This window comes from Giraffa tippelskirchi, chromosome 12, assembly GCF_054371585.1.
Source record: "Giraffa tippelskirchi isolate mGirTip1 chromosome 12, T2T-mGirTip1v1.2.pri, whole genome shotgun sequence".
In the NCBI taxonomy this organism is placed as follows: domain Eukaryota; kingdom Metazoa; phylum Chordata; class Mammalia; order Artiodactyla; family Giraffidae; genus Giraffa; species Giraffa tippelskirchi.
Window position 1 is genome coordinate 67,855,865 of NC_137286.1, and position 17,653 is coordinate 67,873,517.

The 17,653-nt window shown below is 54.2% G+C and overlaps 2 protein-coding genes across 2 annotated transcripts; both read right to left on the reverse strand.

Annotated features, from left to right (window-relative positions):
- Window positions 1-4,909: 4,909 nt before the first annotated feature.
- On the reverse strand, window positions 4,910-6,723 carry LOC145529961 (uncharacterized). Its single transcript, XM_081550736.1, has 3 exons — window positions 6,531-6,723; window positions 5,819-6,131; window positions 4,910-5,568 (listed from the first exon to the last, which is right to left on the reverse strand). Exons 1-3 carry the CDS (start codon window positions 6,663-6,665, stop codon window positions 4,940-4,942), a joined length of 1,077 nt encoding a protein of 358 aa, XP_081406862.1. The 5' UTR covers window positions 6,666-6,723; the 3' UTR covers window positions 4,910-4,939.
- A 5,832-nt stretch (window positions 6,724-12,555) lies between these two features.
- Window positions 12,556-17,063, reverse strand: LOC145529883 (uncharacterized). Its single transcript, XM_081550646.1, has 3 exons — window positions 14,171-17,063; window positions 13,459-13,771; window positions 12,556-13,208 (listed from the first exon to the last, which is right to left on the reverse strand). Exons 1-3 carry the CDS (start codon window positions 14,405-14,407, stop codon window positions 12,580-12,582), a joined length of 1,179 nt encoding a protein of 392 aa, XP_081406772.1. The 5' UTR covers window positions 14,408-17,063; the 3' UTR covers window positions 12,556-12,579.
- Between the last annotated feature and the right edge of the window lie 590 nt (window positions 17,064-17,653).

Here is a 17,653-nt window from a genome sequence, read left to right on the forward strand (position 1 = left end):
ACATGTATATGATTAGATGAGGGTTATGTTTTAGGGATAGGTTAGAGGGAGAGAAAGGCTTTAGGTCGGAGTTGGTCATGGGGGAAGGGTCAAGGGTGGTGGTGGTGTTTCTTGGAATCTGAGTGCTGTGCATTCTTCGTCTCTTTCCATATGAACCCCTTCTCAGATACACCACTTGCAAGGAGTCTCTCATGTTCCGTTTCCTATCTTTTGCATTTCTGAATGCTTAGCTTCTCTGTTGTGAAGAGGTTCCATTGGATGGAAACCCATTGGCGTACTTCGTTTTCCTCTTTCCCTTACGTGAAGAGACCCATTTCTACCTCCGCCCAGCAAATGGCAAGGAGACTCTGATGTTAAGGAGCCTTTGACCTACGCTTCTTTCTAGCTATCTCATGACATCAGTCTTTAGGGTGAGGCTTTTCCCCGATATTGAGGTGGTGTGAGATCAAAACCAATAGCGTTCTTCAGATGTAGCTGTCTGGTTTTCCCATGGACATTTATTGAAGAGGCTTTCTTGTTCCCATTTGGATATTCTCCCCTTTTGTGTCAGAGATGAGTTGACCATGGATGCCGGGGTTTGTTTCTGGACCCTCAACTTTATTCCATCGATCTGGATCTGTGTGTGTTGTTGCATTCCCAATAGCATACTGTCCTGCTGCTGCCGCTGCGGCTAAGTCACTTCAGTCGTGTCTGACTCTGCGCGACCCCATGGCCTGCAGCCTACCAGGCTCCTCCGTCCAGGGCGTTTTCCAGGCAAGAGTACTGGAGTGGGTCGCCATCGCCTTCTCCGATACTCTCCTGAGGATCCTAGTTTGGTCGTCTAATTTCCTTTCACACAACCTTGGATGTCCGTATCGGGGCTTTTTCGTCGGTTTGTATTGACAGTTTAGGCTCTTTTCTGTTTCCGTACCCCTTTTGCAATTCTTTGTTCGGTGCGAAAATGCATTGGCATTTTGGGAGGAATAGCATCGAAGCTGTGGATTGCCTTGTGGGGCTGTGACATCATTTTCCCAATAGGAATTCTTTCAAGCCCTGAGCACAGCTTCTCTTTCCAGTGGTTGGTGTGGGCTTGATCTTCCTTCTTCCATCTCTCGCCGTTTTGTGAGAACAGGTCCTTCCTTCCCTTCTGGGTTAGATGGACTCGTGGGTATCACTTCAGTGAATGGCATTGTCAGTGGGGGTGATAATTCCCTTCTCATTGGAAGACTTTGCTGTGAGTATTAGAAACGCAAGTGATTTCTCTTCCGCTTCCTCCCTGTCCATCTCTCAGAGCCACCGGGAAACAGAGGCCTCATCCAGGGTCACACAGGCCTGAGGGAGTGCAACTAGACTGTTGTTTCTTCAGGCCCTCAGTGCTGGACATCATCCGGGATACTCTGTGTGTGTCTTCCTCAGTCTGGTGTCCCTTCAGACCTTTCCCTAGTTTTCACAGGCTTGTCGTGTTGGTGTTCTTTGTCTGTTTGGAGACACATCCTTGAGAAGCTTTGTGTTTCCACTCATTCGTCTCGCGATGTATGACCTGTCTTTTGCTTTTGTAATGAGGTCTTTCCCACAGTAGATATCTTTGATTTTGCAAAGTCCACTGTATTCTCTGGGTTGTTTTGTGGGCTGCCTTTTTGTTTTGTGTGTGAAGACTCAAAGCACGTGTCCGGTTTCTGCTCATTGTTCTTCTAGATTTGTGACAAGTTTTCATGGAAACTTTGTCTAGGGATAACTGGAAGTGAACTCGGTGTAAGGTGTCAAGTCTCCATCTCCATTCATGTCATGCCCTGCAGTTTCCAATTCCCTGTTCCTGAGTGGTTTTGGAGGCCTTGTGGGAAGTTTGGTTGCATCGGAGTTTGCGTTTCCACCTTGAGTAGATTCACACTGTTCTGCCCTCAGGGACACTGTCAAGGGGGAGTGAGGAGCTGCCTGCACTTCCAGCAGTGACCACACGGTGGGGCGAGTGCTGCTCTCCCCTCTGGGAGCCCCAGGCCACAGGCATCCCAGTGAGGAGCCAGCTCTGTGCTCAGCTGAAAGGAGTTAGTCTCTCAGGAGCCTCTGAGCCCTTGCCTTTGGATCACCCAGGGTGGGCATTTGCTGTGACAGAAAAAATTGCCCTGAATTCCATGGACGGAAGAGCCTGGCTGTGTGGAGTTCGTGAGTTGCCGTGAATCAGACACAACTGAGGACACAAAAATTCAATAGACTAAAACACTTTTTGGGGGTGGGGGGAGTGAAAGGGGGTGATGTGGGGTTTTTTGTCTTATATAATAGCCGAGGGAAATCTAGTTTAAACCTAAATTCACATAGATGGGAAACGTATAGCTCTCCGTCACCCTATTAAAAAAAAAAAAAAAAAAACGACTTCACTTTTCTGAAAGCTTATTTAGTAGCTTCCTTGAGCAGTTCATTGTGAAGGATTTTTTTTTTTTTTCTGTGACATTGGCCTCATTAAAATGTAGGGTTTGCCTTTACTGGATAATTTTGTTCATTGGTTTGTTAGGGAAACTTGGTAATATTTGAGTTTCCTGGGGAGTATGTTCACATGACCTGGCCCTGGCCAATCGGTGCGTTCCACCTCCCTGGCCACTGTGATTGGCTCCGGACTGGGGCAGTGCCCAATCGGGGCCCAGGGCCGGGCCTCACGTTGGAAGCCAGGGGAAGACGAGCTCTCGTCCTGCTGGGGTAGGGGAAGGGGTGGGGCCGGGGGAGGTCAGGCTCCAGCAGTGGGAGGGGCTTGAGGTCCGCCTGCGGCAGTTGGTGACCTTCCTGCTCCCCTCAGGGCAGAGCCGCCGGCCTGAGAATGAGGGCGCTGCTGAGCCCAAGGCGCTGGGATGGCCCGCTGCTGCTGTGGTCCCAGAGCTCCACCCGAGACCTGAGGGAGGCCGTCTGCCCGTGAGTCCTCTCCCACTTGTCTGTCAGCTTGTTTGAACCATGCTGGGTTTTCTGCCCAGCTGGCTAAGGGGAGTCCCTGGAAATGCAAGGGTGTGGGTTTTGGCAGACTTCAGGGAAGACATGCCAGATGAGCCTGGGAGACTCCAGCTTAATCTGGATTCAGGAGATATCTCTTCGGGCCAGCTAGTAATTGTAGGATAAGCCTAATGAGTCTTCACAGGATGAAGAGAGTAACGTGCCAAGGTAGCAATCGATGTCCTCATTCGAGAGGATGAAGCTGGTGCTCAGAGAAGGGGGGAACCTGGCCACAGCAAGGAGGTGTGCACCCAGACAGAAGCCCCAGATCCGGCCATTTGAGCTCAGGGAGGCCACTGGTGTGGCTTGTCCCTGTGGCAGGGGCCGAGGCACGCAGCCCACCCTGTTTCCTGCGGGGGCCTGACTTGGGAAGTGCCGTCTGGTAGCTTTGAGACTCACCAAACCAAATTGCACTGGAGAGAGGAAGGACACCTTCCTTCACCCACCCCCCACCCCCGCCGGATTCCCACATACCCTGACCCCTTTCTCTTGATTTCGGAGCCATTTCCAGAGTCCCGCTCATATGACCTCATTCGAAGTGCACTGTGGACGAGCTGCCATCTGCAGCTGCTACCACAGCAGCCAAGGGCTTTAGCTCCTGAGTACCTCCCTTCCTTTGGAACTTGGGGGCCCTCTACTCCCCACTTGCACACCACAGACCTTTGCTGAGGATTGTGGGGACGCTCACTCAGTTTGCAGCACGTTGTAGCCATCCCTGTCCTCTCAATACCTCCCTTGCCACTCAGCTTGTGAGCCCCTTTGGAGCAGCGTGGCCCACCTGGCTGCAACGGAAGAGACACAGCTGACAGTGAAACAACAGCTTAGATCTGACAGCCGGAAAGCTCTGTCAAAAGGGACCTCCCTCTTCACACCGTAGAGGCTGTAGGAGCCGCCAGGCTTTCGGAAGCAGTGCAGGGGCCAAAATGACTCCACAGCCGTTTTCCTTCCTGGGGAGGGTTCTGGCTCGAGTGGGAATGGCTCAAGTCTCCTAAGGTTCTGAAAGCCCACTGTGTGCAGATTCACGGTACACAGAGAGGAGAAGGTGGAGTCCTGCCCTGGAGGTGGTCACAGCTCACGGATGAGCCAGGCAGGCAGGCAGGCAGGCAGGGCATGAGAACACCTGAGCTGCCTTCATGAGTGAATGGTGTGGGGGCAGAGGAAGAGAAGCCGGTCTGCTCCCCCATGTGGTGCCCAGTGCAGGTTGTCCCCAGAGGAGACCCTTACGACGGTGAGGACTCTCACTGCTGTTTCCCAAGGGGTTCCGTCGGTGCGTGTCTTCCCCGGAGCGGTCAGGCCGTCTCTAAAGTACACTGGCCATGGGCATTGCCTCTCCTTGGAACTTCCCACGTGTTTCTCTTTTTTATGGAACAGTGATTTTTCTAGAGGGGTTCTGGGCCACAAGGTTGTTGGGTCATTTTCTAGCCTTCTGTCGTGAAGAACGCTTTCCTGGGCGTTGGGGTGGTTTGTTGTTCCAGCTCCCTTTCTTGGCTTCTTTTGGGAGCTGGTGCAACAAGAGGAGCTCAGCCTCTGCCTTCTGGCTGAGATGTCACCCTTCAAACAGCAATGCCTGCCTGGAGATAATGATGGCATTTGCCAAAAGGGCTTCGTTTGGCACATGATATCTTGAAAGGACGTACACCGTCCTGTCAGCTATCAAAGGCTAGTTCAAATGACATAAAAATGAGAACTCTCCAATGGAGTCTTACAGTAGGTGGAGAGTCCGAAAGAAACTCCTTCAGTCATTTCACTGAGAGTCATTGATTGGGGACACCAAGAATATAGGAAGGAATGCAGAAAGAAAAGTTGAAATTGTGTTCAGGATCGGGGGGAGGGATGAACAGGGCGTGCTTGCCTTGAATCCAGGCTTTGTTGGGGGGTGGGGCATAAAGATCAAACGGGTCTGAAACCACAAAGTGGTGATGGTAACACAGTATCACCAGAGTCACACAACAGTGTTCCCAAATTGCAACAATGATGAAAAAGTTTACTAATCCCAACTTAACCAACAAAAATACACGAAACCATACAAAAAGTAAAACATCACCAGTAAGGTGGAAACAAACCAAATGCAAAGCAGTTCAGGGGAAAGGAACTCCATGTCCCCTGGGGGCAGACCGAGTTGACGGCGTCCACGGTGAGCCGACAGGGATGGAGGCGGCAGAGCCGACCGCTCCCCTGGACGTGGTGTTTCCGGCAAGGGCTCTGGGTCTCTGTCCAGAGCGGGGGCTCGTTCTTCCTGCAGGGGCGGGTGAGTCATCGTCGGCGTCTGGGTGTTGCGCGGGAGCCAGGGCAGGCTCTCCCTGCCGAGGCGGTGACTCCTCCTCTGCCTCGGGTTCTCCTGCCAAAGCCCGAGCAGGTACAGGTGCACGTGGAGGTGGAGGTTCTGGCTGAGGGGGTGGGACATCAGTGCCTGGGGCTGGGGGTCCTGCAGGCACGGAGATCCGATCTGCCCGGTGTGCTGGCCAGAACCCAGCTGGCCTGGTGTCTCTGCGAGGGCAAGTCTCGGTTCTCCATCTGCCCTCGGTGGATCCCTGGGTCCTGCACCTGGAGCCACCACCTCTGTAGGGACAGGTCTGGGAAGTGGAGCCTGGTTCCAGTTGGAGGCCAGTGCTAGAGCTGGGGGAGAAGCAAAGTTTGCCCACAGGCCAGCCTTGGCATGTGCGTATCCCGGGACAGAAAGCTTCCAAGAGATTCCCAAAGAATACCCAGGGTCGGATGTCTTTTGGGACTGAAGTGTGCAAGATGGGGGTGGGGGTGTGAGGCCAGCGCTTGCTGTAGGCCCAGCAGCAACTTTCGGGGACTCGTCCCTGTGTAGCTCAGCACCCCCTCCCCACACACTCCCGTGCACCAGCCCCAGCGTCCTCACCTCTGTGCTCTGGCGTGCTGGGCTCCAGGTCCTCCTGCTGCCTCAGAGGCCGGGGTTCTCGGGACTCCGGGTCGGAGCCGGGTGTGCTGAGCTCCGTGGCAGCCTCAGACTGGGCCGCCGGGTGTATCCTGGGCGGTGTCTCGGCAGCAGGCCTTCCCCGCCTCCGCTTCGCCCCCGGTGGGGCTGATGCCTCCGTGGGCACGCTCACCTGGAGCCTGCACTGGGCCTCAGGGGCGGGGGGGTGGTGCTCCGACCCCTCCCTCCGGGAGGTGGACGGGGTGTCCCCGTCCTCGGCCTCATCACGTGGGAAGCTCTGCAACGACAGTGACCGTCAGCCAGCCGTGCTGGGAGTTTTCCGAGCTGGGCCTGGCCAGTGGAGCCGCTGCTTCTGCCTGCTCGAACTTCTCTTCCCAGAAGGGTCAGAGACGTGTGTCTGCTCAGATCCACACCCGGGAGGAAAGAGACCCACCTGAGGGTGTGAGGCCAGCCTGGGCGGCCGGCGCTGCCCGCACTCTCCCCATCCCAGCCAGCCTGCTCTCCCCTGGGGTGTGGACACAACTTGCCCGTCGGCTTCTGACCCCACATCCGCCTGGGCTTCCTTGAGGGAGACACACCCCGAGAAACCCGCATCCACACACACAGGCAAAGGACCCGGTGTTTCCGGGTGGCATGGGAGAGGTGGCCTGGCCCGGCCTGGGGCTCCCCGTGTTACCTTTCTGTTTCTCCGGGCAAAGGGCCAGAGGCCTCTCGGGGGTGCCCTGAGCCAACGTTGACAGGGTGCCCACGCACACTGCCTGTGAGCTCTCCTGAGGCCCCGGCCTCTGGGCAGGGGCAAACAGCAGAACATCCTGGCAGCAAGTGATCTGGCTGGGGGCTCCTCTCCGCTCTGGAGGCCTGGATACCCGGGTTGCGGGTTCTGTTGGGTTCTGTTGCCGGCAGGTGACATCATTTCCTGGGGTTCGTGCTGAGGTCCCTTCCCCAAAACTTCCCAAGGGAATCTCTGGGTTTCTGACTGCTCGACCACCCCCCTTAGGCCATGTGCAGGCACAGTGACAGCCACACTGCCCAGCCCACAGCCCTGGGGAGGCCTGGGTGCAGCCAGGGCCTGAGCTCCGAGGACCCCGCTGCTCTCAGACCAGGCTCCTTCTTCTCATAAGTGGTGTGGCCCTGGACAAGCGTATGCCCCTCAGGGTTTCCCCAGTCTCTCCATCTGCAGAGTGGGGGTCATTCTCCCATCTGCTTCCTAGTTCTGTCGGCCTACGAGCAGCTCCATGCCTTTCCACCTGGGGCCGATATCACGTGGAGCTTGTGCGCTGAGACTTCAGAAAGAAAGACTCCATCCAGGGCTGACACAGCACAGAATGGGGCAGAACGAGGCCTGGATGCGCCGTGGTACCCAGGAAAAGGCACTCCCCCTCCTGACTGTTTTGAGACCCCGCATCCAAGTTGGAGGACCGAAAGGAAGACTCGAAGGTCTCCCTCTCTTATAGAAAAGAGTAGCCAACTTTCTGGTCCTCTGTTTCCATTGAGATTCTGTTCAAGTGTCCCAGCTCGGCTTCTGTGGGTGGCTGAGCTTCTAAGCGCTCCCTGCGTTCTTGTCTTTTCCTCTCCAAACCTTCCGTCCTTTTCCCCCTTCTGGGGTGGATGGGCGCTGTCGTTGCTTCTACCTTCGAGACAGATTGATGAAAAGTCTGGACCGTCGACTCCTTTCCTCTCTCTGGTTCCGTGTCTCTCTCTGGCTCTGTCCCTCTCTTTTCCCTTCTCGATTCAGTCTGTGTCTTCCTCTTTCTCTCTCGTGTGTGGATGGATGGATGCTAGGAATGCACATGTATATGATTAGATGAGGGTTATGTTTTAGGGATAGGTTAGAGGGAGAGAAAGGCTTTAGGTCGGAGTTGGTCATGGGGGAAGGGTCAAGGGTGGTGGTGGTGTTTCTTGGAATCTGAGTGCTGTGCATTCTTCGTCTCTTTCCATATGAACCCCTTCTCAGATACACCACTTGCAAGGAGTCTCTCATGTTCCGTTTCCTATCTTTTGCATTTCTGAATGCTTAGCTTCTCTGTTGTGAAGAGGTTCCATTGGATGGAAACCCATTGGCGTACTTCGTTTTCCTCTTTCCCTTACGTGAAGAGACCCATTTCTACCTCCGCCCAGCAAATGGCAAGGAGACTCTGATGTTAAGGAGCCTTTGACCTACGCTTCTTTCTAGCTATCTCATGACATCAGTCTTTAGGGTGAGGCTTTTCCCCGATATTGAGTTGGTGTGAGATCAAAACCAATAGCGTTCTTCAGATGTAGCTGTCTGGTTTTCCCATGGACATTTATTGAAGAGGCTTTCTTGTTCCCATTTGGATATTCTCCCCTTTTGTGTCAGAGATGAGTTGACCATGGATGCCGGGGTTTGTTTCTGGACCCTCAACTTTATTCCATCGATCTGGATCTGTGTGTGTTGTTGCATTCCCAATAGCATACTGTCCTGCTGCTGCCGCTGCGGCTAAGTCACTTCAGTCGTGTCTGACTCTGCGCGACCCCATGGCCTGCAGCCTACCAGGCTCCTCCGTCCAGGGCGTTTTCCAGGCAAGAGTACTGGAGTGGGTCGCCATCGCCTTCTCCGATACTCTCCTGAGGATCCTAGTTTGGTCGTCTAATTTCCTTTCACACAACCTTGGATGTCCGTATCGGGGCTTTTTCGTCGGTTTGTATTGACAGTTTAGGCTCTTTTCTGTTTCCGTACCCCTTTTGCAATTCTTTGTTCGGTGCGAAAATGCATTGGCATTTTGGGAGGAATAGCATCGAAGCTGTGGATTGCCTTGTGGGGCTGTGACATCATTTTCCCAATAGGAATTCTTTCAAGCCCTGAGCACAGCTTCTCTTTCCAGTGGTTGGTGTGGGCTTGATCTTCCTTCTTCCATCTCTCGCCGTTTTGTGAGAACAGGTCCTTCCTTCCCTTCTGGGTTAGATGGACTCGTGGGTATCACTTCAGTGAATGGCATTGTCAGTGGGGGTGATAATTCCCTTCTCATTGGAAGACTTTGCTGTGAGTATTAGAAACGCAAGTGATTTCTCTTCCGCTTCCTCCCTGTCCATCTCTCAGAGCCACCGGGAAACAGAGGCCTCATCCAGGGTCACACAGGCCTGAGGGAGTGCAACTAGACTGTTGTTTCTTCAGGCCCTCAGTGCTGGACATCATCCGGGATACTCTGTGTGTGTCTTCCTCAGTCTGGTGTCCCTTCAGACCTTTCCCTAGTTTTCACAGGCTTGTCGTGTTGGTGTTCTTTGTCTGTTTGGAGACACATCCTTGAGAAGCTTTGTGTTTCCACTCATTCGTCTCGCGATGTATGACCTGTCTTTTGCTTTTGTAATGAGGTCTTTCCCACAGTAGATATCTTTGATTTTGCAAAGTCCACTGTATTCTCTGGGTTGTTTTGTGGGCTGCCTTTTTGTTTTGTGTGTGAAGACTCAAAGCACGTGTCCGGTTTCTGCTCATTGTTCTTCTAGATTTGTGACAAGTTTTCATGGAAACTTTGTCTAGGGATAACTGGAAGTGAACTCGGTGTAAGGTGTCAAGTCTCCATCTCCATTCATGTCATGCCCTGCAGTTTCCAATTCCCTGTTCCTGAGTGGTTTTGGAGACCTTGTGGGAAGTTTGGTTGCATCGGAGTTTGCGTTTCCACCTTGAGTAGATTCACACTGTTCTGCCCTCAGGGACACTGTCAAGGGGGAGTGAGGAGCTGCCTGCACTTCCAGCAGTGACCACACGGTGGGGCGAGTGCTGCTCTCCCCTCTGGGAGCCCCAGGCCACAGGCATCCCAGTGAGGAGCCAGCTCTGTGCTCAGCTGAAAGGAGTTAGTCTCTCAGGAGCCTCTGAGCCCTTGCCTTTGGATCACCCAGGGTGGGCATTTGCTGTGACAGAAAAAATTGCCCTGAATTCCATGGACGGAAGAGCCTGGCTGTGTGGAGTTCGTGAGTTGCCGTGAATCAGACACAACTGAGGACACAAAAATTCAATAGACTAAAACACTTTTTGGGGGTGGGGGGAGTGAAAGGGGGTGATGTGGGGTTTTTTGTCTTATATAATAGCCGAGGGAAATCTAGTTTAAACCTAAATTCACATAGATGGGAAACGTATAGCTCTCCGTCACCCTATTAAAAAAAAAAAAAAAAAACGACTTCACTTTTCTGAAAGCTTATTTAGTAGCTTCCTTGAGCAGTTCATTGTGAAGGATTTTTTTTTTTTTCTGTGACATTGGCCTCATTAAAATGTACGGTTTGCCTTTACTGGATAATTTTGTTCATTGGTTTGTTAGGGAAACTTGGTAATATTTGAGTTTCCTGGGGAGTATGTTCACATGACCTGGCCCTGGCCAATCGGTGCGTTCCACCTCCCTGGCCACTGTGATTGGCTCCGGACTGGGGCAGTGCCCAATCGGGGCCCAGGGCCGGGCCTCACGTTGGAAGCCAGGGGAAGACGAGCTCTCGTCCTGCTGGGGTAGGGGAAGGGGTGGGGCCGGGGGAGGTCAGGCTCCAGCAGTGGGAGGGGCTTGAGGTCCGCCTGCGGCAGTTGGTGACCTTCCTGCTCCCCTCAGGGCAGAGCCGCCGGCCTGAGAATGAGGGCGCTGCTGAGCCCAAGGCGCTGGGATGGCCCGCTGCTGCTGTGGTCCCAGAGCTCCACCCGAGACCTGAGGGAGGCCGTCTGCCCGTGAGTCCTCTCCCGCTTGTCTGTCAGCTTGTTTGAACCATGCTGGGTTTTCTGCCCAGCTGGCTAAGGGGAGTCCCTGGAAATGCAAGGGTGTGGGTTTTGGCAGACTTCAGGGAAGACATGCCAGATGAGCCTGGGAGACTCCAGCTTAATCTGGATTCAGGAGATATCTCTTCGGGCCAGCTAGTAATTGTAGGATAAGCCTAATGAGTCTTCACAGGATGAAGAGAGTAACGTGCCAAGGTAGCAATCGATGTCCTCATTCGAGAGGATGAAGCTGGTGCTCAGAGAAGGGGGGAACCTGGCCACAGCAAGGAGGTGTGCACCCAGACAGAAGCCACAGATCCGGCCATTTGAGCTCAGGGAGGCCACTGGTGTGGCTTGTCCCTGTGGCAGGGGCCGAGGCACGCAGCCCACCCTGTTTCCTGCGGGGGCCTGACTTGGGAAGTGCCGTCTGGTAGCTTTGAGACTCACCAAACCAAATTGCACTGGAGAGAGGAAGGACACCTTCCTTCACCCACCCCCCACCCCCGCCGGATTCCCACATACCCTGACCCCTTTCTCTTGATTTCGGAGCCATTTCCAGAGTCCCGCTCATATGACCTCATTCGAAGTGCACTGTGGACGAGCTGCCATCTGCAGCTGCTACCACAGCAGCCAAGGGCTTTAGCTCCTGAGTACCTCCCTTCCTTTGGAACTTGGGGGCCCTCTACTCCCCACTTGCACACCACAGACCTTTGCTGAGGATTGTGGGGACGCTCACTCAGTTTGCATCACGTTGTAGCCATCCCTGTCCTCTCAATACCTCCCTTGCCACTCAGCTTGTGAGCCCCTTTGGAGCAGCGTGGCCCACCTGGCTGCAACGGAAGAGACACAGCTGACAGTGAAACAACAGCTTAGATCTGACAGCCGGAAAGCTCTGTCAAAAGGGACCTCCCTCTTCACACCGTAGAGGCTGTAGGAGCCGCCAGGCTTTCGGAAGCAGTGCAGGGGCCAAAATGACTCCACAGCCGTTTTCCTTCCTGGGGAGGGTTCTGGCTCGAGTGGGAATGGCTCAAGTCTCCTAAGGTTCTGAAAGCCCACTGTGTGCAGATTCACGGTACACAGAGAGGAGAAGGTGGAGTCCTGCCCTGGAGGTGGTCACAGCTCACGGATGAGCCAGGCAGGCAGGCAGGCAGGCAGGGCATGAGAACACCTGAGCTGCCTTCATGAGTGAATGCTGTGGGGGCAGAGGAAGAGAAGCCGGTCTGCTCCCCCATGTGGTGCCCAGTGCAGGTTGTCCCCAGAGGAGACCCTTACGACGGTGAGGACTCTCACTGCTGTTTCCGAAGGGGTTCCGTCGGTGCGTGTCTTCCCCGGAGCGGTCAGGCCGTCTCTAAAGTACACTGGCCATGGGCATTGCCTCTCCTTGGAACTTCCCACGTGTTTCTCTTTTTTATGGAACAGTGATTTTTCTAGAGGGGTTCTGGGCCACAAGGTTGTTGGGTCATTTTCTAGCCTTCTGTCGTGAAGAACGCTTTCCTGGGCGTTGGGGTGGTTTGTTGTTCCAGCTCCCTTTCTTGGCTTCTTTTGGGAGCTGGTGCAACAAGAGGAGCTCAGCCTCTGCCTTCTGGCTGAGATGTCACCCTTCAAACAGCAATGCCTGCCTGGAGATAATGATGGCATTTGCCAAAAGGGCTTCGTTTGGCACATGATATCTTGAAAGGACGTACACCGTCCTGTCAGCTATCAAAGGCTAGTTCAAATGACATAAAAATGAGAACTCTCCAATGGAGTCTTACAGTAGGTGGAGAGTCCGAAAGAAACTCCTTCAGTCATTTCACTGAGAGTCATTGATTGGGGACACCAAGAATATAGGAAGGAATGCAGAAAGAAAAGTTGAAATTGTGTTCAGGATCGGGGGGAGGGATGAACAGGGCGTGCTTGCCTTGAATCCAGGCTTTGTTGGGGGGTGGGGCATAAAGATCAAACGGGTCTGAAACCACAAAGTGGTGATGGTAACACAGTATCACCAGAGTCACACAACAGTGTTCCCAAATTGCAACAATGATGAAAAAGTTTACTAATCCCAACTTAACCAACAAAAATACACGAAACCATACAAAAAGTAAAACATCACCAGTAAGGTGGAAACAAACCAAATGCAAAGCAGTTCAGGGGAAAGGAACTCCATGTCCCCTGGGGGCAGACCGAGTTGACGGCGTCCACGGTGAGCCGACAGGGATGGAGGCGGCAGAGCCGACCGCTCCCCTGGACGTGGTGTTTCCGGCAAGGGCTCTGGGTCTCTGTCCAGAGCGGGGGCTCGTTCTTCCTGCAGGGGCGGGTGAGTCATCGTCGGCGTCTGGGTGTTGCGCGGGAGCCAGGGCAGGCTCTCCCTGCCGAGGCGGTGACTCCTCCTCTGCCTCGGGTTCTCCTGCCAAAGCCCGAGCAGGTACAGGTGCACGTGGAGGTGGAGGTTCTGGCTGAGGGGGTGGGACATCAGTGCCTGGGGCTGGGGGTCCTGCAGGCACGGAGATCCGATCTGCCCGGTGTGCTGGCCAGAACCCAGCTGGCCTGGTGTCTCTGCGAGGGCAAGTCTCGGTTCTCCATCTGCCCTCGGTGGATCCCTGGGTCCTGCACCTGGAGCCACCACCTCTGTAGGGACAGGTCTGGGAAGTGGAGCCTGGTTCCAGTTGGAGGCCAGTGCTAGAGCTGGGGGAGAAGCAAAGTTTGCCCACAGGCCAGCCTTGGCATGTGCGTATCCCGGGACAGAAAGCTTCCAAGAGATTCCCAAAGAATACCCAGGGTCGGATGTCTTTTGGGACTGAAGTGTGCAAGATGGGGGTGGGGGTGTGAGGCCAGCGCTTGCTGCAGGCCCAGCAGCATCTTTCGGGGACTCGTCCCTGTGTAGCTCAGCACCCCCTCCCCACACACTCCCGTGCACCAGCCCCAGCGTCCTCACCTCTGTGCTCTGGCGTGCTGGGCTCCAGGTCCTCCTGCTGCCTCAGAGGCCGGGGTTCTCGGGACTCCGGGTCGGAGCCGGGTGTGCTGAGCTCCGTGGCAGCCTCAGACTGGGCCGCCGGGTGTATCCTGGGCGGTGTCTCGGCAGCAGGCCTTCCCCGCCTCCGCTTCGCCCCCGGTGGGGCTGATGCCTCCGTGGGCACGCTCACCTGGAGCCTGCACTGGGCCTCAGGGGCGGGGGGGTGGTGCTCCGACCCCTCCCTCCGGGAGGTGGACGGGGTGTCCCCGTCCTCGGCCTCATCACGTGGGAAGCTCTGCAACGACAGTGACCGTCAGCCAGCCGTGCTGGGAGTTTTCCGAGCTGGGCCTGGCCAGTGGAGCCGCTGCTTCTGCCTGCTCGAACTTCTCTTCCCAGAAGGGTCAGAGACGTGTGTCTGCTCAGATCCCCACCCGGGAGGAAAGAGACCCACCTGAGGGTGTGAGGCCAGCCTGGGCGGCCGGCGCTGCCCGCACTCTCCCCATCCCAGCCAGCCTGCTCTCCCCTGGGGTGTGGACACAACTTGCCCGTCGGCTTCTGACCCCACATCCGCCTGGGCTTCCTTGAGGGAGACACACCCCGAGAAACCCGCATCCACACACACAGGCAAAGGACCCGGTGTTTCCGGGTGGCATGGGAGAGGTGGCCTGGCCCGGCCTGGGGCTCCCCGTGTTACCTTTCTGTTTCTCCGGGCAAAGGGCCAGAGGCCTCTCGGGGGTGCCCTGAGCCAACGTTGACAGGGTGCCCACGCACACTGCCTGTGAGCTCTCCTGAGGCCCCGGCCTCTGGGCAGGGGCAAACAGCAGAACATCCTGGCAGCAAGTGATCTGGCTGGGGGCTCCTCTCCGCTCTGGAGGCCTGGATACCCGGGTTGCGGGTTCTGTTGGGTTCTGTTGCCGGCAGGTGACATCATTTCCTGGGGTTCGTGCTGAGGTCCCTTCCCCAAAACTTCCCAAGGGAATCTCTGGGTTTCTGACTGCTCGACCACCCCCCTTAGGCCATGTGCAGGCACAGTGACAGCCACACTGCCCAGCCCACAGCCCTGGGGAGGCCTGGGTGCAGCCAGGGCCTGAGCTCCGAGGACCCCGCTGCTCTCAGACCAGGCTCCTTCTTCTCATAAGTGGTGTGGCCCTGGACAAGCGTATGCCCCTCAGGGTTTCCCCAGTCTCTCCATCTGCAGAGTGGGGGTCATTCTCCCATCTGCTTCCTAGTTCTGTCGGCCTACGAGCAGCTCCATGCCTTTCCACCTGGGGCCGATATCACGTGGAGCTTGTGCGCTGAGACTTCAGAAAGAAAGACTCCATCCAGGGCTGACACAGCACAGAATGGGGCAGAACGAGGCCTGGATGCGCCGTGGTACCCAGGAAAAGGCACTCCCCCTCCTGACTGTTTTGAGACCCCGCATCCAAGTTGGAGGACCGAAAGGAAGACTCGAAGGTCTCCCTCTCTTATAGAAAAGAGTAGCCAACTTTCTGGTCCTCTGTTTCCATTGAGATTCTGTTCAAGTGTCCCAGCTCGGCTTCTGCAGGTGGCTGAGCTTCTAAGGGCTCCCTGCGTTCTTGTCTTTTCCTCTCCAAACCTTCCGTCCTTTTCCCCCTTCTGGGGTGGATGGGCGCTGTCGTTGCTTCTACCTTCGAGACAGATTGATGAAAAGTCTGGACCGTCGATTCCTTTCCTCTCTCTGGTCCCGTGTCTCTCTCTGGCTCTGTCCCTCTCTTTTCCCTTCTCGATTCAGTCTGTGTCTTCCTCTTTCTCTCTCGTGTGTGGATGGATGGATGCTAGGAATGCACATGTATATGATTAGATGAGGGTTATGTTTTAGGGATAGGTTAGAGGGAGAGAAAGGCTTTAGGTCGGAGTTGGTCATGGGGGAAGGGTCAAGGGTGGTGGTGGTGTTTCTTGGAATCTGAGTGCTGTGCATTCTTCGTCTCTTTCCATATGAACCCCTTCTCAGATACACCACTTGCAAGGAGTCTCTCATGTTCCGTTTCCTATCTTTTGCATTTCTGAATGCTTAGCTTCTCTGTTGTGAAGAGGTTCCATTGGATGGAAACCCGTTGGCGTACTTCGTTTTCCTCTTTCCCTTACTTGAAGAGACCCATTTCTACCTCCGCCCAGCAAATGGCAAGGAGACTCTGATGTTAAGGAGCCTTTGACCTACGCTTCTTTCTAGCTATCTCATGATATCAGTCTTTAGGGTGAGGTTTTTCCCCGATATTGAGGTGGTGTGAGATCAAAACCAATAGCGTTCTTCAGATGTAGCTGTCTGGTTTTCCCATGGACATTTATTGAAGAGGCTTTCTTGTTCCCATTTGGATATTCTCCCCTTCTGTGTCAGAGATGAGTTGACCATGGATGCCGGGGTTTGTTTCTGGACCCTCAACTTTATTCCATCGATCTGGATCTGTGTGTGTTGTTGTATTCCCAATAGCATACTGTCCTGCTGCTGCCGCTGCGGCTAAGTCACTTCAGTCGTGCCTGACTCTGTGCGACCCCATGGCCTGCAGCCTACCAGGCTCCTCCGTCCATGGCATTTTCCAGGCAAGAGTACTGGAGTGGGTCGCCATCGCCTTCTCCGATACTCTCCTGAGGATCCTAGTTTGGTCGTCTAATTTCCTTTCACACAACCTTGGATGTCCGTATCGGGGCTTTTTCGTCGGATTGTATTGACAATTTAGGCTCTTTTCTGTTTCCGTACCCCTTTTGCAATTCTTTGTTCGGTGCGAAAATGCATTGGCATTTTGGGAGGAATAGCATCGAAGCTGTGGATTGCCTTGTGGGGCTGTGACATCATTTTCCCAATAGGAATTCTTTCAAGCCCTGAGCACAGCTTCTCTTTCCAGTGGTTGGTGTGGGCTTGATCTTCCTTCTTCCATCTCTCGCCGTTTTGTCAGGACAGGTCCTTCCTTCCCTTCTGGGTTAGATGGACTCGTGGGTATCACTTCAGTGAATGGCATTGTCAGTGGGGGTGATAATTCCCTTCTCATTGGAAGACTTTGCTGTGAGTATTAGAAATGCAAGTGATTTCTCTTCCCCTTCCTCCCTGTCCATCTCTCAGAGCCACCGGGAAACAGAGGCCTCATCCAGGGTCACACAGGCCTGAGGGAGTGCAACTAGACTGTTGTTTCTCCAGGCCCTCAGTGCTGGACATCATCCGGGATACTCTGTGTGTGTCTTCCTCAGTCTGCTGTCCCTTCAGACCTTTCCCTAGTTTTCACAGGCTTGTCGTGTTGGTGTTCTTTGTCTGTTTGGAGACACATCCTTGAGAAGCTTTGTGTTTCCACTCATTCGTCTCGCGATGTATGACCTGTCTTTTGCTTTTGTAATGTGGTCTTTCCCACAGTAGATATCTTTGATTTTGCAAAGTCCACTGTATTCTCTGGGTTGTTTTGTGAGCTGCCTTTTCGTTTTGTGTGTGAAGACTCAAAGCACATGTCCGGTTTCTGCTCATTGTTCTTCTAGATTTGTGACAAGTTTTCATGGAAACTTTGTCTAGGGATAACTGGAAGTGAACTCGGTGTAAGGTGTCAAGTCTCCATCTCCATTCATGTCATGCCCTGCAGTTTCCAATTCCCTGTTCCTGAGTGGTTTTGGAGACCTTGTGGGAAGTTTGGTTGCATCGGAGTTTGCGTTTCCACCTTGAGTAGATTCACACTGTTCTGCCCTCAGGGACACTGTCAAGGGGGAGTGAGGAGCTGCCTGCACTTCCAGCAGTGACCACACGGTGGGGCGAGTGCTGCTCTCCCCTCTGGGAGCCCCAGGCCACAGGCATCCCAGTGAGGAGCCAGCTCTGTGCTCAGCTGAAAGGAGTTAGTCTCTCAGGAGCCTCTGAGCCCTTGCCTTTGGATCACCCAGGGTGGGCATTTGCTGTGACAGAAAAAATTGCCCTGAATTCCATGGACGGAAGAGCCTGGCTGTGTGGAGTTCGTGAGTTGCCGTGAATCAGACACAACTGAGGACACAAAAATTCAATAGACTAAAACACTTTTTGGGGGTGGGGGGAGTGAAAGGGGGTGATGTGGGGTTTTTTGTCTTATATAATAGCCGAGGGAAATCTAGTTTAAACCTAAATTCACATAGATGGGAAAGGTATAGCTCTCCGTCACCCTATTAAAAAAAAAAAAAAAAACGACTTCACTTTTCTGAAAGCTTATTTAGT